The sequence below is a fragment of the Charadrius vociferus genome, unplaced genomic scaffold (assembly GCF_000708025.1).
Source record: "Charadrius vociferus isolate BGI_N301 unplaced genomic scaffold, ASM70802v2 scaffold46, whole genome shotgun sequence".
In the NCBI taxonomy this organism is placed as follows: Eukaryota; Metazoa; Chordata; class Aves; order Charadriiformes; family Charadriidae; genus Charadrius; species Charadrius vociferus.
Window position 1 is genome coordinate 1159118 of NW_009648710.1, and position 19449 is coordinate 1178566.

At 43.5% G+C, this 19449-nt stretch overlaps 1 protein-coding gene across 1 annotated transcript in view; it reads right to left on the minus strand.

Annotated features, from left to right (window-relative positions):
• Positions 1–2435: 2435 nt before the first annotated feature.
• XYLT1 (xylosyltransferase I) overlaps positions 2436–19449 on the minus strand; it is a 103792-nt gene continuing 86778 nt past the window's right edge. Inside the window, exons 10-12 of the mRNA XM_009886609.1 lie at positions 17506–17701; positions 11164–11497; positions 2436–2758 (exon numbers count right to left, since the gene is read on the minus strand). Coding sequence (XP_009884911.1) covers positions 2436–2758; positions 11164–11497; positions 17506–17701 — 853 coding nt within the window. The remainder of the gene's footprint in view (positions 2759–11163; positions 11498–17505; positions 17702–19449) is intronic.

Sequence of the window (19449 nt, forward strand, 5' to 3'; positions counted from 1 at the left end):
CCAAGTTATCTGCATGTGTGTGTGTGGGGGCGCACCCTTATACATATGCTTCTGTGCAAGACAGACTGAAGATTTTGTGACTGCCCCAGCAGCGTTATTGAGAACAATCACTGACTAGGATTGTTAATGAATTTTATTGTGTGCCCTAAATATGATGCTCTTCATTTAATCTGCAGGGCTTGAACCGCGCAGTTGCCATTGCATCAGTGTGACTGAAGCCCTGGGTTTCACAGTGAGGGTTGGAGGTCCCCAGAAAATTTGAACTTCACGAAGGAATGTTAGATTAAAAACAAGCACTGTTAAAAAAACCCCTACTGAATAAGTAATAACACTGTGTTTCTATTATATAAACCTGTTGGCAACCCTGGTTTTAAACACGCTTGCCTCTAGAGGTGGTTGAAAAGCTGGAACATTATCTTGACTGAAATACTTCAACCAGCTCACATTGCTACATTGCTCTCCTACAACTACGGCTCTCGTGACTGTCAAAATCAAGACAAAAAAAGAAAGGGAGGTGTGAGGGGAGGAAGGCCTTTTCTTAATAAAGGCAGCTTCAGTTAGTAAGATAACATAATCTTCAAGCTGCAAAAGCAGCACCTACTAATTAGTCATTGACTAAAACATAAATAATAAATACCTTCTATGCATCCATTTTTGTGCCAGATAAACATTTCAATGCTCTGCCTTAATGCCAGCACAGCTGACACCGCAATTTCAAGTCCAAAGCAAACTGCAAGTAGCTTTAAACCAATACTACAGAGAGAGATACTACAAGCCACTGGGATCCGTGTGTCGCGATCATCTTGCAACTGTTGTTTAAAAGGGAATTCAACCTTTCTGTGAGATGTGATTACGGAATGATTTAAGGGTCTATTTCCCTCCTGATGTGGATGCTTAACTCTCATCAGCAGAAAGCCAGCCATACACTCAGAAGGGTAAACAGATACCTTACGTTATTACATCAACAGGATTTTTTTCCTAATTAACCCAATAGCTTTTAATAGCCATTTTGGGTTGTGCTGTTAACATGAGATTACCACAGCAACAACAACAAAGTGCATGTTTTATGCTAATGTAAAATGCATTAGTTGGAGATGACTTTGCATATAAAACCTATATTTTAAAAAGTTCTTGGAATGTAAATGAATTTTTTCTTACTGTAGAAAATGCAGCTTCAAATAATGCAGAAGATGCCTATTCAAAACAGAATGCAGCCTGCTAGAAATTCTGAAGATGGGGAAGTGTAGAGTTTGTTGACAGAATAAAGTAAAAGCACTGAGAAACATGGCACTGCTCTCCTTCACGTTCGGCTCATGGCTTTGGTCAGGAACCCATGTCCTGCACAGCCTTCCAGATGCCCTGCACAAGCCTAGAAACGCCCTTCTTCATCTCATAGCTGAGATCAGGGGAGGGAATTAGTGTTAAGACTTGCTAGCTGCTACTCTCATTAGGTAAGAAATGTGTTGTTGCAGATTTAGGTCCCAGTTCTACCCCTTTACTGGTTCTGCGCAACTCCACTGCCTGAGAAAACACTCAGCTCGGCTCACGAGCAAAATCAGCAAAGGGTGTGAGCACACAAATCACAACCCACCCCCAGCATACACACTGGCCGTACTGGAAGTCTGCGAAAATGCTTAGGTGCTGGTGGGTTAGGAAAAAACCCTACAGATTTGAAAGGGCTGAAATCCAAAATGCTTTTTTGTTCTGTAATACTCTTAATACCCAGACCCTGAACCTGACTGCATGAGACCTAAAAGACTAATATAGCAAAATACTGGTTCCAGTTAGAGTTTATAATGAAAGTAGTCCAAGAAATCTCTGAGAATAATCTGAAAGTTTCTGCTTTTGCTCATTTTCTCTAACTAGGATAACAACAGACATTAGCTGAGTCCAGAATTAGTTTGTGTTATTAAAAAAAAAAAAAAAAAGAAAAAAGAGTGAGGGTGTACCATAATTATTTCCCGCTCTGTGAGGTAATGTGGCCATACAGGCTCCAGCCTGCAGTAACCAACCTCCGCAGGAAGCGTAAGTAAAGGGAATTTTGCTGTGATTTATTCATGGTAGCAAAATAATGAAAGCCTATGAAACAGCAGAGGTACAGACAAATTTATTTTTAAAAATCACTTGTAGCAGCTGCTTCTTCACTGCCCTCTCCATGGCCTGCCGAGGGTGTGCGGACGGCCGGGACCTGCGGGGCAGCAGAGGCTGCGGGATGACCGAAGCTGCTCTTGACAGAGCTGATGGAGAGGGCAGTGCCAAAGGCCTTGTCAGAGGTTTTTTTTTTTTTTTTTTTTTTCAAATGAATTATTAAACTGCAATAAGTAACAAAAAAGTATAATGTTCCCTTAGGTTTCCAAAACCTGGTGTGAGATTCACGTATGAGCAAGGTTAAATTCCCTTTTAAAAACCTATGCCGGAGGAGAGTGTACCAGATGCTACCTCAAGCGACCGTCAGGTTTGACGGGGCCCAGCTCGGATTTGGGGTCCGGGCTCAGGGAGCTCCAGGCCGTCTGAGCACAGCCCTGCATGACCGGGCAGGCAGTGGGGCCAGCGCTGCAGATGTCCACAGCTGACCAGACACTGCCGACCAGGGAGTCCACCCAGGCTTCCAGCTGGGCGCCCACGAGCCCCGCGTTCCTCTTGGCCTGGTCCACGCGGGCAGCACTGATGGGGATATTCAGGACGGGGTTCAAGCCCTGGAAGCTCTGCTCCATGTACGCATTCTTTGGCGGCCCGCTGTGATACTTCATGGCTTCCTCTGGAAATGCAGAAATAAACCCAAACGTTAGTGCATTAAAAAAACAACCCCAACCTCCATGATCTAAGGGTACAGCAAACAAAAAAGCAAAAGTCCATTTCCCCAGCACTGAGGACACACTGCATCCCGAGGACGACTGGCTGTGCTCAGCTCTTCAACCCCTCGTGCTCACCACTAGGAGCTCCACTCACCACGATGCCAACCCTGCAAGCGCTGTGTGAGCAGGGCGAAGCTCCGAGGCTGAAAGCAGTGTCATCCTTATTATCATCACATACAACCGGTGTCCCCAGAGCTGTAGGACACCCAGGCACGACAGAGCTGTTCGGCACAGCACAACAACAAGGCAGGCCCAGCCTCAAGGGCGGCCCAGCCTCAAGGGCATCCCAGCTATGAGCTCCTGTCTGTACCTCCAGCCTGATGAACGTGCAGCTCCTTCTCGGGAATAGCCCATTTTGCATTCAGGAGAGGCTAATTTTGCCTCTCACAGCACAGAAGGAGCCTGGGAGATGAGCCCATGCAGCTGAAGTTCCCCTGTGGACACCCAGGGAAGGCTGTGCTTTGAGACTGGGAAACAGTTCAAGGACACTGGGTGTGAGAAGGCTGCAACCCTCGTCAGACCATTAAGCACTATCATTGATTTGTCTAGGAGGAAGAGCCAAGATCTCAGCCTGTTTTTTTTTTCTAAACTGATGAACCTTGCCCTGCTGTGGAAGAGTCACAACATTTGTTAGCTCAATCAGCCTCTGAAAACCGGGTGGTGCCATTCCTGGCACTGGAAGGAAAACACCACGGCATTGGACAGAGCAGACCTGTAATGAAACGTGTGTAGCCCCAGCATCATTCCTGGAAGTGCTCCAGTCCTGCTGGGAAAGTATTCTCTAATGACAATTATATTTCAAGCTCTTATGCCAAATAATGGATCACAACCATTTCCTAATGACGCTTTTCTTTGCATTGTGGTTGGTTTCCTTGCAGTAACTCTTCTACCTCAGCAAAATGCAGTACGTTGCCCCAGATGTGTAATATTGCAGTGAAAATCATTGTCAGGCTGTGATAGTGCCTTCGAAGACCTTGAATTGGACACTGAGGGTCTGACCACCCTCGTCTGAGTCTTCTTAAAGTCTGAGAGCAGACCAAGTCGCTGCTCATATAATCAGAATGGGACCTTCCAAAACGTTCACTGCGTGCCTCTTGGGAGTAAATTTTCAACCATGTCTTTCTGCTCTCAGCTGACTTCCCTCGCATCCTCGCTCCGGCAGCACAGAGGAGCTGTTCAGCTCTGCCAACATACACACTGTCTAGAACACAAAATGGGCCCATTCAGGGCGCTCCAGGCTAGGAAAGCCACCACGCTCAGATGGCGTTTAGAGGCCAGGAATTACATATTCACGGCTACAATTCCTTCCACATGTCCTTGCTGCTTGCACTGCCGCCTGACACTGAGCCCTTTCTTCCATGCAGAAGACGGTATCTCAGGCGCTGGCAATAAATCAGTACATTTATTTAGAGGGAAAAGGGACATTTAGTTGGAGCTTTGCTGTTACATTTGCAAAGTATTTAATGTCAAATGCTGTGCAAGTCCATTACTTCAAATCCCCAATTAAATTGGTTCGGCAGATCCCCATCACCTTTATACCTCACTTCACTGTTCCTGCATTTACCTAAACTCCTCTTTTTATTTTAAATGGTAGATATCCACAATAACCTCTAGCCAAAATGAGTTTACTCCATGCATATGTGTCAGAAGTGTGCTCTGCCAGAGCACTGCAGTTTAAGAAACAGAACAAGTACACATGATTAAATTTCCTCCTTTGGAAGCAATTAAATATGGAAGACTGTTTGTCAACATATTAATTAAATAGGAACATTCTAAGTAAAAATCCCAAAACAAATAAGAGTTGGCATTACTAGCAGGATCATCTGATTGAAACAGGCAATTCAGAGAGCTTGTTAGATTAAAGCCTGTTGTGCGTGTGTTTAGTGCATGGAACAAGAGAGACCTTTTTTCAGACAAATAACAGGATGAAACGGAACTTGCTCCTCTCTCTGGCTCAGCCCCGCACTTGTCCCAGGCTTCAGGACTTGGTGGATTATCAGGACTGGAGGACATGAAACCTACAGAAACTGTAGGACCCAGTGCTGGTGACACAGCAGGAGATCATCTTTTTCTCTCAGTCTGTGTTTAAGATCAGCGGGCGGCTTTTGCTAAAATAAGGGTGATAACCTCAGCACGTTCAACAAATTTAAATTTCTCTACTCTGCTCTTGCTGTAACGGTGTCAGATGCGCTGTGTTTCTCACACCAACACACCGCTGTTTCCGTCTGCGCCACCGAGTGACTGCTGTGCTCTGCTCCAGAGCTGGCTGCGCTGCGAGGGGGTGCCGGCAAGCACAATGCTACAAGGGTTCGAGGGGACCGAAGATACACTTTTTTGAAAAGCAGCACGCAAATATTATCAGCAGGCAGGAAAAGACAAGATCGCTGAGGACAGTACTGACAACGCAACAGTATGCTTTTCAGTGTGTTAAGGGCTACAGCTGCACACAGCCAACGTGTGCTTCTCTGATGGGAGACACCTGATGAAACCCTGACACAGTACCAGTAGGGGATGGATGGCCCCACAGCAGAACGACACCCCAAGTTAGGTGTCTGCATGACTTATAAAGAAAGAGCCGAGTAACAGAGTGCAGAGCTACGTGTACTGATCGATAGGAAATGCCAACGGTTCAACCCAGAACCCTCTCCTGGAGCCTCCGTGTCTTTGTTAAAAACTTCACAGGAGAAAGTAAGGAGGATGCTGCTCATCCAGGCTATGGCAGATGTGGGCTATTCCTCTTTGCCTTAAAGGGGAAAAAAAAAAAGCAGAGATAATCATGACTCCGTAACTTACCGGGGTTGGACAGGAGAGGGACAGTGTGGATCCCAAGCCCTGAAATACTGTATAAAAGGAGGCTGGAGCTACTGGGCACGCTGTTAAAGCACTGACACTTCAGTCCTTGCTCATGAAAAAAATAACGAAGAAAGTAAGGGTTGCCGCTTTGAGAGGTGTGTTTAGACATTCAAATCTGTACAGTTCGAACAACCAATTCAAAATTAGCTGAATTGCAGACATTAAGCCAGATTTTTTTGCCAGCAAACACATCCAAATAGCCCTTTGACTTCAGGAGGACATGTATCAATGCAAAATATATTCCATTGACTCTAAATTATAGGTTTTTTAAAAGTGAGTTATTTTTGTCCCCCATTTTTGTTTGCTCTTTGCTTTGGGAGAGCACTTCATTTCTCAACAGACTTCTCTCAGTATAACTTCTTTGAACTAAACACACAGCCTGTAGTCAGCCGCACAGGCTGGGATTTCAGCATTTTTGTGGGGGTTTGTTCTTCATTTTGCAGAGAAAGCAAATGAGTTTAGACAGAGACTGGGCTAAGGAATGAAAAATGTGGTTACCTCGCTACCCATTAAGGCGCGAGACCTGTGTTTTTTTTAAAGCAACACAGAATGTACAGCTTTATTTCTTTACTTGAATTGTGTTGAAACCCTCTGGCAAAGAGGTAATTTTTTATTGACGTTTTGTTTGTTTTCTCTTGCAGCAAACAAGACAGTGTTGCATTTGCTCATTGTGAAGCTAATCGACTCCTTGTCAACTGGATCTGAACTAAGTTTCAAAGCAAATCCCTGTCTTCAGGGTTTTTCTCGGAATGACGATTCCAGGGCACGTCTACTATCTGCAGCCGTGCGCTTGCCTGCTGCTATTACTGCGGTTATCAAGAACATGTCACGTTACCTCGGGTTAATTTAAAAAAAAAAAAAAAGCACAGCAGTTCTGACACAAGTTGCCACCTACTTTATAATCCGTATAGATGCAATTAGAATTGATTGAGCCACTGCAAACAACCAACGGCAAAACAAAGGTTTCCCAGTATATACTTAATTAAGATGATCTATAAATATGGATCAGGTTAAAAGGCCTTTGAGATGCATGTGTGCATCGCAGTATGTCTGCTGATGCTGTCAAGCCTTTGAAAGAGGCGGCTGCAGTTAGAGGGTGCAGGGACCAGGAGCTGGCGTTTAAGGCTCCCTGTCCCGTTGCGGAGCAGCAAAGATCAGAAGCCCCTGTCCGGAGCATGCGATCAACCCAGGTACCGAACATGAAAGGTCTCTCTAAATGCAAAGGAAGAGGATGATCTTCATCACTGCCCTCCTTGTTTGAAGGAAGATGGGTTTTATTTATTCATTTACTTATTTTCAATCCAGTGTTTGGTGTCAGCTTGAGGTTTGGGGCTTTTTCTGCCCCAGAAGTGAATCTGCCCACTGGCTCACAGTAACCTATATAGCTTTAATGAAACGGATACTATACGTTAAATGCATGACAACTCATTATTGTCACTCCAGCTGGGAGATCTCTGTGGAAAGTTTCCCATGAATATAAACTCAAATTTAAAAATGAAATCACTTGGGTTTATTCTGTGCCCCTCTCAGCGCCCCTGGGAGACACGTGTGATCACACTTGGCATGACTGCTTCACACGGACTTCGCAGAGCATGGAAGGGTGGGAAAGTGGGACGATGGGGATGCAGAGCCAACCTCGACTGACTTTGCTGTTTTCTTCGGAATTGAAATCTACTTGGTAACTTGGATTATAGTCTGTCAACTGCTGGCTAAATGCTCTAAATTATACCTGTTGTTTGGCTCTGCGCCTCTCCAGTCCCTATGCAGGGGACCTGGTCTCGAGTCTCCGAACTGCACTTAAATGCAGGCTGCCTAAAGCAGACAGCAAGAACCCCTCATTTCTGTCTATGAACATTGCTAGTAGTGATCTACTGATCTTCTCCCTGTTTTGTCTCCTCCACATGTTACGTTGCTTCTCTGTCTTGGCACAATCTAATCCTGGGGTGTCCTGCTGGTCCTTGGCAGCCCTCCCGTGTCCTTACAGTAAGCACGGAGTACTTGGCTTTAACACACTCAGCCATATGGTGAGAAACTCCAAATCACCATTTAGAAGTATAAAAGAGAATCTGGCTGTGCGGGACGTAGGGGGAAGGGGACACTGGTGGAGCAATTGAATGTGGTTTCTCCAAGTGATATATCTCATAAATTCACTTAATTTTCATTTTCTTTTTTTCCTTCTCCAACCAGGCAAAGATTTGAAAGCACTCCTGAGCCAGAGGATCTGCTGAAGGCAGAGCTGATCAGTGACACAACTCACACTAGAGAAAATAGACACAGATTTGGATGAGTGGAGGGGGAAGAGAAGCAAGAAAGAATAAACAACATCAGATTCTAGACTTTCTACTCAAATAGCTTTGGGGGCCTCATTTACAGTGGAAACACCCCAAACCTCCCAGCATACGCAGTAACTCCATGTAAGAATCGATCTCTTTAACTCTTACAGATCCAGGTTTTGAAAAGGTCAATGAACCAGTGTTTTTAAAACAACGTACATTCTGTAAGTTATGCACATCTGGACACAGTATCAAAGAAAACACCTGCTCTTGATTTCCCTTTATCGTTTTACTTGCATGCACAGACTCTAGGCCAAAATTAATAACCAAATGGGAATAGAAAATGAATAAACTAGCTGCATATGCTGCTTTTATAAAGTGCTAAATAAAACATCTTTGCTGGTAGCTGTCCCACGATTAATTTTTTTATTTTGAATTCTAATCACGATTTTTCAGAGTCATGATACAGGAACAAGCAAATTTCGCTTTGATTATTCAAAAGTGGAGCACGTGGCTCCCTTCATGATGCTGGGAAAGCGAAAGCAACTTTGCCTTGTTGTGCTCTGTGCTGAAGTGATGTGTAGATAAGTAATGATTTAGGAAATACAGTGATTGTTGTCATGTTCATGCTCTCAAGATACAAGATTTTAGCAGCTGCTGCACTGCTGCCAGATTTGTGCAAATGCTTTTTAGAATGACACAGACAAATTACACACAAGACCACAGACAGATTTTGATGTATCCAACTACGTGGACTCCAGTTACTACATCTGAAGTATATGAGACAGAGGGGGCCAAATCATTATCAAGCAAATGACATGCAAAGTAGTATGAAATATATCAGTCACTCAAAAAGCTTCTGGATAGCAAATGACTTTACAGAGCAATCTTTCTGACAAAAGCTATAGCTTCCCCCCCCCCTTTTTTTTGGGGGGGGGGAGAGGGGAGAGCTGGGGATGACGGAGGATGGTTGCAAGAACAAAATTTTAGGGAATCCTTAATAAAACATATTCCCCTCTTCTGCTGACAACTCCTGGCTAAGTCTGATGTACATTTTATTTTCAGTGTTAAGACAAGACAATAATACTATTCCTTCATTTTAGAAGATTTTTTGGCAGCTTTTGCATTGTTTACAACAGTAACAGAAATGGTTCTTTTAGAAGTACTAATTCTTCTGTCGTACTCTCACAATGCCTTTATTTGGCAGAGAAAAATATATTTAAATAATAAAGTGGTGACAAACTGACAGAAGCTGGAAATCAAAGCTAAATGACAATTGCCTGCACAGAGCACAATAGTGTCACTGAGACAGAAAGCCTTAAAAAACCCAAACAACAGGAATTTGCATTGTAAATACAATTCTAACTACAGTGGAGTGTCACTATCTGCCCCTGCAATTAATTTTCTTCTTTACCTTCATGCCTCAGACATCTGGAGATTATACATCACATCATCAGTAGCAAATCACTCCTGAGGCTTTTTTTCCTAGATAATACTGTTCCCAAGCTTTATATTTCATTCCTATAGTAGATTCTATTTACCATATGAATGAACGGGGCTCTTTAACAAAAAATACAAGCCAGATCTTCTCCCAGTGTATCAATGGGCAACAGGGAGTAACTCTGTAATTTCAGTGGAATTACTCCAGATTCAGAGTTTGGACCATTTGCACCAGAGTTTTGCCTTTACACCATAAAGTGTGGGCTCATGGCTGAAGTCTGAGATGTGCTTAACTGTCCACAGGGCTCTCACTTTACAGGGAAGAGCAGCAAGGTTGCTAGCTACGTGCCACATTTTCCATCCAATTTATGCCTTAACTGTTAAATTAGCAAAGAACATGGAATTCATTAATTTCCAGGAGATGAGTCAGTAACAGCTGCGTTTAGAAGTAGGTTGCCTCAAACTTTAAAAATGTATTCCTTCTACACATGATGTTTCTTCACAATTTATCATTGCCTATTAGCTAAGAACACCAGCAGGTTGTTGGTGGCTTAGTTTCTGCTTAAGAAACGATGCCACCAAATGTTAGAAGAAGAAATCAGTAAGTTAGCTCTTCTGCTGAGAAATGTGTAGAATCAAGCTCCTGTTGAGCAAGATAAGGGCTGCATTAGCTCTCAGCAGTTGTCTGGTGGTGTTTGCATTACAGAAGCAGCGTGTTATGCTGGAAGGTAAATGCCTGACTTAGTTTATTTGCTGCCTTGTCAGGAAGAAGAACTTCTGAAAACTTAATAGGATCATTCATGTATCTAGCAACTTTAAGATGTCTAAAGTTATGAATATTAATACTGGGCAGATGGAAGCACTTGAGCATGTTAAGAAGAATGGTAAAGATATTCATAGCAACAAAGTTGTTTTGATCTTATGGAATAGGAAAACAGGTGTGGCTACAAAACGTTCTCTCTTCTCCTAGCACAGTGTCCTCAGCATTGGCTGAAGACCCGAGCACTCGGACAATGCCTGTGCCAGTGCAAACTGCTGCTGGGAACCCGTAGACACTGGCAGCCCGAGAATGACCTCTGTATTTGGATGGCTCAGGGCTGCTGTAGCAGGGAAGAAAACTATTTCTCTCTAAAAAATGTCAGTGTGGGTCTGATAGTGTACTTACCGGGATCGCCTTATCCATATCCATTTCTGTAACATAACTGCTTGGCACGTGCTGAGAAGGTTTTGGCAGGTATCAGACAAGAGTGAATGCCTGGACCTGACAATATGTCAGGTGAGCTCTGGCCTAGGGTAATTTTGTCTAATTCAGCATTTTGTGTATTAATGCTTTTATCATTAAACACACAGACTTTGTCAAGATAACAGTTTAAATATCTGTAAGTCTTTATGAGCAAACATGAATGAAAAGCAGCAGAGGAAAGGTCCATTTTTCTTTCTATTTCTAAATGATGGCTTTTACAATAGCTGTTAGATTACTGAGAGTCTGAAGTTCTCGGGATTCTGAACTGTGCATATTTTAAAGATATAAATAGCCTTTTCTTCAAAGTGGCTGTGTTTTACGGACTGGATACAGACACTTCCGCTTGTCTTAGTGCAACAATTTCTTCTGATTTAGAATCTATAAAATTCCTTTCTTTCCTCCATTTCCAATACAGTGCTACTTCATTTTTAACAGCAGCATTTACAGTGAATACAGACACGATAACTGTATTATTCCTGTACCAAATAATAAAACTTACCTTGTTTGATAGGTTGCCGATTAGAGAAGGTGAGAGGAGTAACAAGGAATTTGGTTTCAGCTACCTGTACCCAGTGGTGCAGAATTTTTATCGTCCAGACACCGGGTCGCAGGGGCAAATTCAAAGGTGGTTTGTAGTGAGTGAATTCGGCACTGGATTCAATAAGGATATCATACGTTGCTGCAATTACATTAACAGGATCCACCCAAATGACAGTAACGGTGACGTTGGGGCCTTTTCCCCATTTCTGCATGCCAACTGGCTCATCTGTTGGCCCAAGGAGTCCTCCGAAATTCCGGAAAATCCTCTCTTTGGCGTCCCATTCAGTGCCAATCTGAAATTGAAGACCACATTGCTGCTAGCATCATCTCTGTAAGCATCTCATGTCAAATAAGGGCTCTCAAGACACACAGATCATATTTCTCTAATGACATGAATTATGCATACATATAAAGGCTGAACGGCAACATGACCTAAGATCATAATAAGAAGTTGTGAGACAGCCTTGAATACAAAGCTTGTTTTTTTGGTCCAGTTTTCTACTGCTGATCAATATAAGGGTTTTCTTTATATTAAGAGTGACATAACAGGCTATAGCAGCTCTGCTTTTCCACCACATGGAAGCAGTCAATAAAGGACCAAGCCTAGTGACTGAACACAGGCTATGCATAGAAAAAAATCTGACCCATCATCTCCCGGGTCATGAAAATGTATTATACATTCAAGAGACTGACCCTGCAGTAGAGACCTACCCAGTTACTGCTAAGACCAAGCAAGAGGCTTTTGCTGACTTTAGGACAAGTCCGATCAGGTCCTTTACTACAAACTACCCATGAGATGCTGTCTCCTTGCACTGCCTTCCTGCCTGATGTGGGAAGTTATTTCTGGTAAACTCTCTTCTTACTGTCATAATAGTGACATTGTTGTTTATTTATTCACTAACTAACAGTCAAGTAGCTGATTCACAATCTAGTGTAAATATTTAATGGACCCTTCTTTTTCCTAGTAGCTTTCGTATTTCAGTCCTCTTTATATGAATTTTAATGGTTCACCCATAACCCACAGGATGATACAAGCTTACAAGCTGTTGCCATTAACACTCGTACACTGCTGAAAATAAGCATCTCTAAAGAGGTAGCATGAAAATGTAGTAACTGGCCTTCTTAGGCCAACTGAAAGACTTTTTACTATTCCAGCACTAAATCTAGCATGTGCTTATGAGGCTGACCATTAATGAACCACTTCCACCAATTCTCAAGAAGGCAACGTGGTGGACTGCAGTATTGAAGGCTACATATTTGCTTCTGGAGGAAGAGCCAACTCGCTTGTCCCATGAAGTCCTGTTCCCCTGATCTCAAATGAAGTGATCAATACCAAACACAAAAAGATTTGAGGGACCTCAGTTGAAGGGAAGAACAGGAGAACCCCTTGGCTTCTTTTCGCAAGCAGACATCTGATGTCATTCCTTGGGAAGACATACAGATATTTTGGCCAGCCTGGTACTGAAATCCCCCATAGTACTTCAGGTCGTCTTTGGCCTTAATCTCCAAACCAACAGGGTAGATGACTTAAGAGTTGATTTGTTCCCTATACAGAAATCATGGGATTCTTTCGAGCGGTCTCTGGAGGCCCTGAACACATAGACAGGATCCCATCTTTCAGAATATGTGGATAATTAAGATTTCCCCAACACAGAACCGTCTTTGTCCCTAATCTTCACCTCACATGGGCGTGGTAAGAACCTGCTTTCCTGAAAGCATAACAAAGAATTGTAGCTCATTTGCTTCATAAATTTTTCTTCTAGATTTCATCTCATTTGATAAGAATAAGTGGTTCCAATATAATGCCAAAATCCCCACAAATCCGTAAACATAACAATTACCTGATGCCTACTACCACTGATACCAGTACTGGAAACTGTCCAATCCCCAATCCCTTCTAAATAAATCACTGTGGTTGGCAGACAAATTACAGGACGACTGCAAGCAAGAAGCTACAAGGCCAGTAGAATAAAAACCTACCATCCTAAATCCATCTGTCATCATACGAATTCCTCCTACCGGACTATGACACTGCAGAATATGAGACAAAATGAGCTTTCCACTACTCTGCAATCAACACAGCAGAATCGCCGGTATTTCAGAGGTATTTCACCTAGCACACCAGCTAATCAAACCAGACAGCGTAGCCCAGGTATCAGACCCAAGCATCGACTGCCTCGAGAAGCTGTCAGTGTGAACTCTCCTGACAAGACCGAATATGTATGGAAATAAGCTGAGAAAGAAAATTTCCTGACCAGATCTTATTATCTACTCCACCAACCTTCACTGAGTGCGGCCATGTCACACCTACCAGAGCTCAAGGGACCTGGAAATAATAAAGCCACAACATGTGAAGCACATTTACACTCTCCTGGGCAAAGAAAAGCCTATAAGGAAGCTCTTTCCATCACATTTGTTATTCCTTACTGAAGAACTCCTTAATTCAGAAAGAACTCCTTACTTAAGAAAGCTTACTTCATCCTCAAAAATTAAATATTCATCCCCAACATCCAACTATTTCTCCCTCTTTAATCTCTCATCTCTGGGAAAAGAGATCAGAAGGTTACAATCCCCGTGCTCCAACCTCCAGGTGACACTGCTCTACACCAGCCTGCACAAAAGATGTTGAGAAGTGTTCACATGCGCAGTTTATTAGAGTGGTGTGTAGAAGACCAAAGGTTGCTTTAGGGGAAAAATTATAACAAAGTTGTTGGCTGGGTGTTAAGCTTTGCGCAGGTACATTATTCGGTTCCCTAATGTAACCCAAAAGTTACAGCCAAAGGGCAGGAGAAGGGGACGAAGGGACAATTCTCATGCTGGTGGCTTCCCATGAGAGCTTCTCACACCTCCACTGTCGGGTGTGCAGGTGTAGGAAAACAACAGCACAAGAAGAAGATGACAACACTGCCACGGAGCAGGCCCTCAGGCGCCCGGGCACCCTGCAACACCCCGCGCGCCCCTGCGCCGGGGCTCGGCCCGAGACAAGGTGCTGCCACTGCGTGGGGCTGCGCTGCACCGGCACCTCAGGGGAGGGAGACCAGGGAGCTGCACACATCTGTTTACAGGATCGGCCCTTTATTCCCAGTTCCCAGCTGGGGGACACGCTTTCCCATGCTGCACAGCAGCACCAGTACAAGCTGGTTTTAAAAGCACAGTATTTTAAAGGGAATTTTACTTAAAGCACTAGGTTAGAGGTGTATACCTCTTCCCTTGAACTCTACACAGCCAAGTTCCCAGTACCGAGATGTCTGATTTTACATGCCAAGAGACAGAACAGTCCTATAATATTTTTCATAACCCCTTAAAACATTGTAAGTAGACTTTCATTTTCAAATGGAATACACAAAGTATGGGATGGAATCAAGCAGTAATGAATATCTGATAAATTATGAAGGGATGTGGCACAGAAACTGACATTTTCCACATCATTATTTTAATCACCATTATTTGGGCTTTGAGAGCAGGCACTGCGCACAGGGTACATTCTGAAAGCTGGAACTCTCTCATTGGCTTAAAACTCCTGTTTCTATCTCTGTTCAGTCCCAGGAAAAAATTTTCCCAAGATAAATTATGCCTTGATTATGGGTTTGTGTCTCATTGCTCACCACAAACAGGACCATTAGGTTCACACAATGCACACTAATTGCCTGCCACCTAGTTTATTTTATTCTCTGTGATGAATCACAAGTCTTAACAAGACCAGAAATGAACTTAGTGTTCAAGTGATATACACTGAGCTGAGACTTTTAGTACTGTACAGCAAATCAATCTTCTGCCCTCCATGTAAAAGTTGTCATGAACCCAGGCTGGTGGGATACATACTGCGTGCACTGTGCGCAAGCCAATTTTAGGAGGTGTGGGAGTTTCATGCCTGGAAATCGTCTCGCTTGGATTTTCTCTAAGTTTATTTTATTTTGCTCAGCCCAAGACTGAGCGCAGGAGCCATGTGCCATTGAAACGTTACCATTAACCCCACCGGCCATAGGCAGCCCAGCTGGCGGATTTTTGCCACTTGTCTTTACACGGTGTATGGGGAAATCCGCTACTCAGGAAGCAAAGCCTGAGAAGCAAAGCGAAGGAGCAGAGGGCAGGAAGGGCTGACTGGAGAGATCCTATTGTCTCCGCTGCAATTTCAGTTGTGCAGGAGGGTCACAAATACACCCGGGAGCACATTCAATGTTTGTGCTCTTCCTGCTGGTCCCGTCGGTGCGAGCTGGCAGAGGGAAGAAAGCTCCCAGCTAAAAAGGCCCCATTCAGTTTTAAATTTCTGCCAGATCACAGGGTGAAAGTTGTTGACAAACTAGCAGTTATATGTCCCAATAAGCACAAATCTTAAGTTTCTCTTCTAGTGCTTAACCTGCAAACATTGATGCCCTCATCTCAGCTGAACTGCTAAGTTTGTTTTACACTTGCTGGACTTTGACAAAGAAGGGGCATTTTAATAAGCAGTAGCAGATCAGAGGCTTTTCAGCCACACTGAAGCTGAAGAGGTTAATGCTGGATTTGTACCGGGGTAACTGAGAGAATAATTTGGCTCAGAGGCAGAGATGCCTGCAGGCCAAGGGGAGGAAGAAAGTAAAATAAACAATTAAGAAATGATTAAATTATTTACTTTGCACCTCTTGGACTTTTAAAATATGAATCATCTATGAAAGGAGAGGACAATTAAAGAGTTTGGGCGAGAAAAAATAATGAAAACAAGTAAGCAGCCACCAAAACTCCTTTTGCGCATTTCAAAATAGAAGAAAATGTTTCCTTAGCCTGAAAAAAAAGCTCACCAGTGATTAAATCCTTCCCATGCTTTGCACTCACACGGCTTCACTGCAGCAGCAGTTCCTACAGGGCTGCTTACAGACCAGCCGTGGTCTGTGAGGCCGTGAAGAGCGGCTCATTAGTCCCGCGGGATCTGGGGATCCTCCCTGCAGGGTGACACACTCCACAGAGCTGTAGGCACAGTGCAGCAAAGAGGCCACCAACATGCCACCGCTTCCCCAGTCAGGGGAGGCTGACACTGGGCACTGCTGCTCCAGAACATCTGTCGATCAGGCTCACGGTTGCTGCAGGGCTGGTTTGGGGGAAAAAAGGTTTGGTTCGAGTGCACTGGGGCCAGGGACCTGGCAAGTGTCCAGTGAGTAAATTCTGTTCCCAGGTTTGTTTCCTCCCTACAACTGAGATGAAGTCGGATGTATTCTTTCTAAAGATTTTTATTTGAGTTTTAAAACACTAAGATCAACGTACTTCTTTTCATCACACAATTAGAAAAAACTCTTCCTGCTGCCAGCCCAGTTGCTTTCAAATGAAGGACCCAGAGCAGGCATCAGGCTGAAAGCGAGATTAGAAGTACCAAATAAACAGCAGAAATACTCCTACAAATCACAAGAATTAAAGCTTGTATGACCATTTATCACTGCGTGAAATGGCAAGCCTACCATCAGACACATTGATAAATGAAACACACTTTCCATCCATCTCTTTAATGGCACATTAGTGTCATGGATTTGCCATGCACACCAAAACACTGAATCCTACCTAGGCATTTCTTAATTGCCCAAGAAGATGGTAATTTATGAACTTGGCCATAATGACTGGAACACATTTGTTCAATCAATTTTATACCTTAATTGAAAATTGAGGCTTAACAAGAAAAATCATGAAATTAACTGCTCAGACAGTTATATCTTTAAAACAGAACACAGATGTCGGGTTCTATTAGTGGTCAACTCTCCTGATACATTTTAGGGTACATTTTTTACACTCTATGTCAGACCCCGAGACAAATTCCTAGAAGTAACAGAATTTGTGGGAAATCTCAGTCACTGCTGTGATAATTTTCTCTTTTGTGTTACAACATCAATATTCTGCTCGCTTGTGGCATGGGTGTCTGACTATCACTAACTTTTATGAGGTTTTTTTCAGTGTAGTTTTGAGAGGAATGCTTACCACATTCCTGGTAACATCTGGAGCTGCAGAAACATGGCATTTTTCCCAGGTACCTCTCACAGCACGCACAAAAATCACAATCACAAAACTTTTAAGTTACTGCACCCCTTTTACAACAGTAAATGCCTTCAGTTAGTCCTTAAGAGGGAATGAGGACACTCAGAATAACGTAAGAAGTGAGGGCTTGCCGCAGATCTGAACTGGCAACGGTATGTCCTTTAATAAAGAGGATTTACATTACACTGGAGAGCCACTCTCACCTAAAACTTACATGGAAATACAATTTCCAAAGGCTGCTGAATTAGTATGCAATCTCTCCAGAGGCTCGTGACATTGTGTATGGGTGGCTATGAATACTTACCTCTGAGAACTGCAGCCTTCCAAAATCGCTTGGTGGACTTGCGATTTTAAAAACTTTCTTTGGCATCACCCAGGTTTCCAAAGTTTCTAGTTTACTGACAGCCAGATTGGTTGCGTGGTGTCTGATTAGGAAGCCTTGGAAACGGTCAGCAAGGAAGTAAAGATGCACAGAAACTGGATGGCCCATGGGGTAGTATCTGTAAAACAGCACATGCACACGCTCATCAGTTACACAAGAGAGACATGAAATCTCCATTTACTTGGAGCTAATAGCTTAGGAAGCATTCATTTCAACTAGAAAATTTACCACTGTACATTAAGAGATTTCAAATGTGTTCATGACTCATTATCAAATATTCTTAGGCTGTTCCGATTACCCTGAAACATAAAAAAATGTTACTAAGAATATATGCTCATTTAGAACACATTCACAGCTCTAAGCTCTTTAGGAGATACCTCTGTGTGCCAGAAAACTCGCCCTCCCTTACTACCTCTTCTGGGTAAGAAGTGCCACCCAGAGCTATACATTGTCCCACTGTTTGCTGGGGTAAATGACGTTCAAAAAACGTGTCTATCGCTCCAAATCAGGTGGCCTTCTTTTTTCTGCCTTCAGCAGCGTTAGTCCCTACAGAGGGCTGGCAACGGCAGTGCCTCCCTCGCCTGCAGCGGGACAGCAGCGGGCTGGGGACAGCAGAGGGTGCTGCGAGGCCGGGCACAGGAGAGCCGATGCCCCGCTCCATTCCCCGCTCGTAAATCTGATCCCCAACCGATTCTCCAAGGGCAGTGCTCTGTAGGGTCGCACTGCAGCAAAGGACCGGTCCCCGTTTCAGGTCTCCTTTATTTTGGCAAATAAACTTCACATTCCTTAAAGACTTGAGGTTGCCTTTGCCATGGATTTTTCACTCATCATTAAAAATAAACTGAAAAAAGGTCAAACAAACAGGAAAAACCTCTCATTGGGAGATTTGGAAGCCTTCAGTTACAGTTTGGATTTTAGAGACATTGTAGTCATGGTTTCAAATAATTAAAATTTATGGTCAATTGTCTGCTATAGTCTCAGAAACATCTGTAAGGATGTGTGTGTGCACATATAGATGCATAAATAATTAAAAACATGTTGTTCATAGGTCCGAAGTCAAGTATTTTGCTACTTCACAGCACTGATTAACTGTGATATAAGTGTTTTCAACATATTTAAAACCAACGTGTATCACACCTTCCCAGTCAAGTCAGCTAAGTCTGAGCCCTCATGCCAGTTATTACATCTCAAGACATAAGCACTATGAGGAGCTAACCAAGAAGGACTTTCCATTACATGAAACCAGCAACACCCAGAAGGAAGTCTCTAGAGCTTGAGAAATAAACATAACAAGACAGGGTACAAACAAGGCCAGCACTGATGGACTGAGAGAAAACACAGCAAAGCTACGTAGCCAATACCAGCAACAATCTGACTCCTGTTCTGAGCACTAAGGCCTCCTGTTTTATATGTGTGCAGCAGCAAATATTTACAATATCCTTGAAATAGTCTGAGTAAATTGTCTCTTGGCAGCAGTGAGTAAAAATGCCTAGAGAAGGAGAAAAATAAATTAAATCTCAATCACACATTAATGTTGCTTCCACTGAAGACGCTGATATGCAATCTAATTTGGTGCCAGAGCAGTCTGCAGGGGGCACAGCTCTCTGAGGCTTCGAGCTAGCCCTCCTTAGGAAAGTGTGCAAGGCAGCTTCTCTTATAAAAGTCTCCCGGGCCGCTGCGGGTGGCAGCACGGGATTGACTCCAAACGTGATGTGAAGCGGTAGAGGCTTTCCACGCAGCGCCTGCAGCAGTGTGAAATGAGCTGGGGTGGTGACTGCAATATCAGCTAACTGCATGCTGCTGTTAGCCCCAACAGCAAAGGCGATACTGTCGAGGTGCTCAGCCCAAATATATCCCTGTCATTAC